General features: G+C 46.9%; 1 protein-coding gene across 1 annotated transcript in view; it reads right to left on the bottom strand.

Moving 5' to 3' along the window:
* Positions 1–5,665, bottom strand: part of cdhr5-rs (cadherin-related family member 5, related sequence) — a 16,039-nt gene extending 10,374 nt beyond the window's left edge. The window contains exons 1-6 of the mRNA XM_050036571.1: positions 5,550–5,665; positions 5,158–5,240; positions 1,550–1,632; positions 1,017–1,225; positions 272–328; positions 106–198 (exon numbers count right to left, since the gene is read on the bottom strand). Of these exons, the coding sequence (XP_049892528.1) occupies positions 106–198; positions 272–328; positions 1,017–1,225; positions 1,550–1,616 (426 nt within the window). The 5' untranslated portion in view covers positions 1,617–1,632; positions 5,158–5,240; positions 5,550–5,665. The remainder of the gene's footprint in view (positions 1–105; positions 199–271; positions 329–1,016; positions 1,226–1,549; positions 1,633–5,157; positions 5,241–5,549) is intronic.
* Between the last annotated feature and the right edge of the window lie 338 nt (positions 5,666–6,003).

Below are 6,003 nucleotides of genomic sequence, written 5' to 3'. Positions count from 1 at the left end.
ACTGATGGTGAACGGCTGAATTACCTCACTGATGGTGAACAGATGAATTACCTCACTGATGGTAAACAGATGAAATACCTCACTGATGGTGAACGGCTGAATTACCTCACTGATGGTGAACGGCTGAATGGTATCCTTCAGGAAGTTTGGTGTGTTGTCGTTCTCGTTGACGATCTCCACCAGGATCCTGTACTGAGTCTGACGACACACGTTTATATCCAATCAGACACTTTGCTTATCTGCTGCTGTTAATGTTGGACAGGTGACCTACCTGTATGACATCATCCTCATAACAGGTGAGCTCTGCAATCAGCACTGATCCCTGAACCTGAGACACAAACATCTCTGAGGTAAACTTTAGTGCACATGATCCAGGTGAGATAAAGGTGCAGGTGAGATAAAGGTCCAGGTGAGATGCAGGTCCAGGTCAGATGCAGGTCCAGGTCAGATAAAGGTCCAGGTCAGATAAAGTTCCAGGTCAGATGCAGGTCCAGGTCAGATACAGGTCCAGGTCAGATACAGATACAGGTCCAGGTCAGATAAAGGTCCAGGTCAGATTCAGGTCCAGGTCAGATACAGGTCCAGGTCAGATAAAGGTCCAGGTCAGATACAGGTCCTGGTCAGATAAAGGTCCAGGTCAGATGCAGGTCCAGGTCAGATAAAGGTCCAGGTCAGATGCAGGTCCAGGTGAGATAAAGGTCCAGGTCAGATGCAGGTCCAGGTGAGATACAGGTCCAGGTCAGATAAAGGTCCTGGTCAGATACAGGTCCAGGTCAAATACAGGTCCAGGTCAGATATAAGTCCAGGTCAGATAAAGGTCCTGGTCAGATACAGGTCCAGGTCAGATAAAGGTCCAGGTCAAATACAGGTCCAGGTCAGATATAAGTCCAGGTCAGATAAAGGTCCTGGTCAGATACAGGTCCAGGTCAGATAAAGGCCCAGGTCAGATGCAGGTCCAGGTCAGATAAAGGTCTAGGTCAGATACAGGTCCAGGTCAGATAAAGGTTCAGGTGTACCTCTCTGTCCAGGACTCTGGAGGCAGACGTGTTCAGGCGGATGGTCCGACCCTCTAAGTAGAACCAGTCGGCATTGTCTCCGGTCAGACAGAGGCGGACGGTGTTGGCTCCAGGTTCTGCGGTGACGCTCAGGTTGGAGATGAACTGACCCGTCGGACTGTTCTCTCTGACCGAGGCAAAGATGTCTGACCCCCCCAGACACAGACTGGCTGAGGATCAGGAACCACCACAAGGTGTCAGTCAGACAAACTGCTGCTGCGTTCACATGACACCTGAACCCCTAACCCCAACACCTGAGCTGAACACCTGATCTGATGAATGGTTTAGGGTTAGGAGTCAGCTGATTGAACATTTGATTGATCACAGGTTCAATAATCAGTTAACCTCTGACTCTCCTCTGAACCTGATCTGTTACTGACTGACCAAACTCAGGTAACCTCACTTCCTGTCATCCCTCACTGTTTTCTGATTGAATGGCAGGTGTTCAGTACTAACCAATCAGCAGTGACTCTTGATGATTGAAGAGTTCTCACCTGTTACCACGTGATACGACAACCTGAGAGCCACCTGCCACAGCAGCAGCCTGCAGACCTGCAACATCTTCCTCCTCCTCCTCCTGCAGAGCACATCATCATCATCATCATCATCATCATCAGAGTTAAGCCCCTGCAGGCTGTGATGTTTGACCTTAATGTCGGAGGTCATGCGACTGTTATCAGTCTGAGGTTAGCGTGTTGCTAACGTGTCTCAGCAGGAATGAATCAAATGTGTGACCGCAGAGAATCAAACACACCTCAGCTTCATTTCAAATCAGCGTCACTGTAAAATCATTGTCACGTGTCATCAGCATGAGACAATGGCTGGAGGCGACTCACTGACACCTCTCAGACGGGACCAGGTGAACGCCACCTGTACCTGAGCGAAGGTTTCCATATTGTTCCTGAGCCCATGTAGTAACATCTTTTATAAAGTCAGTTTGTAATGCAATGACATCTGAGGGGTGGAGAGATTTCTGCAGAGTCTCTGAGTCTGTTGATAATGTTATGGGATGTATGGAATCAGTTTGAACAGTGAATATCTCTGTGGGTTCAGGTGACTGAAGGTCAGGTACAGATCACTGCAGTCTGTTTAAATTCACACAGAGTTAGACAGCGGGTTTAATAATACTAACATGCCCCACAGACAGTGAATGCAACACGTCCCTGACCTGCTGCTTTGTTTTTACTCTGAAATCTAAAATCAGACTTTGTCTCATCGTGACTCACGGACGCCCCCCGAGACAAACAACTGATTCCTATTCACACAGTCGAACTCACAAACTAACTTGAGTATTTCATCGTCACATTCACGAAAATCAAACAGCTGATGGATTGTCAGAGATTGTCTCTACAGTTCGTCCTCTTAGTGGACTGAGTCTCTCTGTTGGATGGACAGACGTCTCTCTGGACTCTGAGACACTGAGACGTTGTAGTTTGTTGTTGTCCAGCAGGAACATGTGGAGGTCAACAACAAAGAAACAAAGAAACAAACAAACAGTGAGTCAGGACGAGTTGGACGTGAACAAACTGAGGATCAGTCTGAAACACAACACGCCACTACTTCCTGTCTGTATCCATCCTCATTAAAGGGTCAGTCAGTGGAGTTTTATAATGAGACTCAGCAACCCTGACCATAACCTTATCGATCGTATGTGGGTGAAATGTACGGGAGGAGAGAATGATACATTAGATCAGTGACAATAAGATGGAAGATCAGACGGGACAACATCAGTAAAACGTGAAGAACAGTTTGTGTGAAAACGTCAGTTGATCCTGAACAAATGTGACAACAGAACAGAACAATGAACAGGAAACAGACTGGCTACCTCTGTACCAGGTGGATGTGGCCCCAAAAAGGGCATCTGATCTGCGGCCCACTAAGGTAAACACGCCCACATGGACACTTTGTGTGGAGCCATTATGAACCAGTGGACCGTCACATACAGGAACCATTTTATAGCCCACTGACCCCCAACATGGACCCACAGCCCCTGATGGTGGGTGAGGTTGGTCAGTCGGTTGTTTGGTCGGTCAGTCTAAAGCCAGTTGAAAAATTTGGTGTTTTCCAGATGAGTCAGTTGGGTTAGGTTCAGGGTCCAAATGGGTCAGTTGGGTTAGGTTCAGGGTCCAGGTGGGTCAGTTGGGTTAGGTTCAGGGTCCAGGTGGGTCAGTTGGGTTAGGTACAGGGTCCAGGTGGGTCAGTTGAGGTGGTCTCAGGTGAACAGGACGCTCTCTCTGAGCAGAGTTCACTTCATTGTTAACGTTGTTCACCTGTGAACCTTCAGTCTGACTCACCTGGTGTTGACCGTGGTTATTGAGCAGATTTCAGCCTGCGTTCTCTCTTCCTTCTCTACAGGAAACCACAACAACCTTCAAGCAACAGCGTCACACTGATGATTCAGGGTTAGGATTATAGTCCTGGTGGTGAAATGTTGTAAAGATCTAAAATTGATGAAACAGTTTGTGCACGCCCTCAGAGACGTCCAGAGTCCGACTGTCAGGACTCTCATGATGTTGATCTGTCACATTTTTTTAACTCTGACAGCAGCTACAGTGACCTCACTAATGTACTGATCTGTTCGACCTCACGGCAGCGTCTGTGATGTCATCATTAATGTTCAACAGGTCAACGGTGGTTCTAATGAAGCTTCTCCAGAGCTGAAGTTTAATCAGGGTTCACCTCCAGAGATTAACCTGTTTGTAGGTTTGTTTTCAGATGATACAGTTTAATAAATCATGACACTGTGGTCAGCAGGGTCAGACTGTTTCCTGCAGAGCACACCTGAAACATGATGTCACTGAAAGTTCAGCTGAAAGATTCACTGACAACATTTCAGCGACGTGTCAGATACATTAATTAACATCACTTCCTCCTGATGTTCACAGAGAACGTTCATCGTTCACTTAGCTGAACGTTTCCTCAGAAACAGATTTACTGTTTCACGTCAGTTGGATTTAAACATTGTCTCCAGAAGGCGGCGCCGAACGAGACAAGCTGATAGAAACTCTCTGAGCCGCCTGTCCTCATTCTCATCTCATCAAATACTGCCCCCATGTCACTGATCTGAGAGCCTTCATGATGTTATAATACGCACCAGCTGTTGATGCAGGGTCCAACGACCGAAGTCATCAGATACCACTGCTGTGTCAGAGGACGTCATCGTACGATACCGACACACAAAGGCACCAATGAAACGCAGCACCTGACAGCTGTTTCTGATACTGCCAGTGACCACTGACGTCTAAAGTGCAACAAGGTCGTACAGAGCGTCAGCAAGGGCAACAGATGGTCCATCAAACTCTGGACTGTCACCTGAGAGCCTGCTGTTTGATTCCCACATCAAACATCAGAGGTCAGTCCAGTTTTTTTATTAATATCACAGTGTGCTAATGTGTAGCATGCTACAGTAGAGACGGATGTCACATGATGTGATGTCACATGATGTGATGTGACGTAAGTGAGAACCGACTTATCTCATGTCAAACCATGATGGGTTTTTTGTTCTAAGCCTAACCAGCTGCTTGTGTCAGTTGAACTTCAGGAAGTCAGACTGAACATGCAGTGATTAACTAACGCTGTAACTTTATTGTGAAAGAGACTGTAATAAGCAGAAACTGAACACTTCCTGTGAAAACAGAAGTTTATTTTGAGAAGACACATCACGTACCGAGCAGTGATCAACACGCCGTCCCTGAATGGAAATAACAAACACAGGAAGGAACCAGAGCGTCATGTTTAGACGTGTACGTCCACTGACGAGGCGTCTGCCTTTGATGAGATGAGAACGAGCTTGTTTAAAACACCAGAACGTCTCTGACTCTGAACGTTACACACTAACACGCCAAACCTGATTCACAAAGCTCACACAGTGTCGGAGTCACATGACGTCAGGAGGAGCTCCACACTCTTCACCTCCTCACACTTGAATCAATCGATCGATCAGTGACTCAGACTCAGTCTGAACCTCGGTGTCTCTGTGCTCTGAACGTCTCGCTGCTGCAGGAAGTTCATTTCAAACACAACAGACTGTTCTTCTTGTTCCGACGAACAAACTGTTGACATGTTGACATGTTTACATGATGATGAACACATGAACACTCACCTCTCTCTGTTGGTCTACAGACGGTCGGTGTCTCTCGTCCTCGTCACAGCGTCATGTTTTCAGCAGTCTCGGTGTATTGTTCTCTGAGAACAGAGAACGGCCTGTTACTGTGTGTGTGTCTGTGTGTGTGTGTGTGTGTGTGTGTCTGTGTGTGTGTGTGTGTGTGTGTGTGTGTGAGAGAGAGAGCGTATTAGCTGAGGGCTTACAGGGCATTAATCAGCAGGATAAGTAGGACAACAGGCTGCAGAGATTAAAACCTGCTGAACCTCTGTTCACTGTTAGTTCACTGTTGGTCTGAGCAACAGTTACTGTTTCTGTATTCAGTCAGATATCTATTCAGATATTACCAAAGTATTTAGTTAAGTATTAGTGAATATAAACATTAAACCCACCCAGTAAACACGTGTCCTGCTCAGTGTGAACAGACCTGACGTGGTTTCTGTGGCTTAGTGATGATGTAATACCACCAGGCTCCAGCAGGGGGTGTCACAGTGTCCCTCACTGACTGAACATGTAAAGATAAATCCACCAGAGCAGCTTCAGTAAACTGTAAATGTTTTTATTCAGTCAGACGTTAAACAGACATTTGTGTTTCTGTTCGTCACATTTTATAAAGTTTCAACTACTTTTTATTCAAATATTGTTTCTGCTGTGACTGACTGTCTCACAGTCCCCACAGTCCTCCCAGTCCCCACAGTCCTCACAGTCCTCACAGTCCCCACAGTCCTCCCAGTCCCCACAGTCCTCACAGTCCTCACAGTCCTCACAGTCCCCACAGTCCTCCCAGTCCCCACAGTCCTCACAGTCCCCACAGTCCTCACAGTCCTCCCAGTCCCCACAGTCCTC

The sequence above is a fragment of the Epinephelus moara genome, chromosome 23 (genome assembly GCF_006386435.1).
Source record: "Epinephelus moara isolate mb chromosome 23, YSFRI_EMoa_1.0, whole genome shotgun sequence".
NCBI classification, from domain to species: domain Eukaryota; kingdom Metazoa; phylum Chordata; class Actinopteri; order Perciformes; family Serranidae; genus Epinephelus; species Epinephelus moara.
This window is presented reverse-complemented; position numbering and strand designations above follow the sequence as displayed.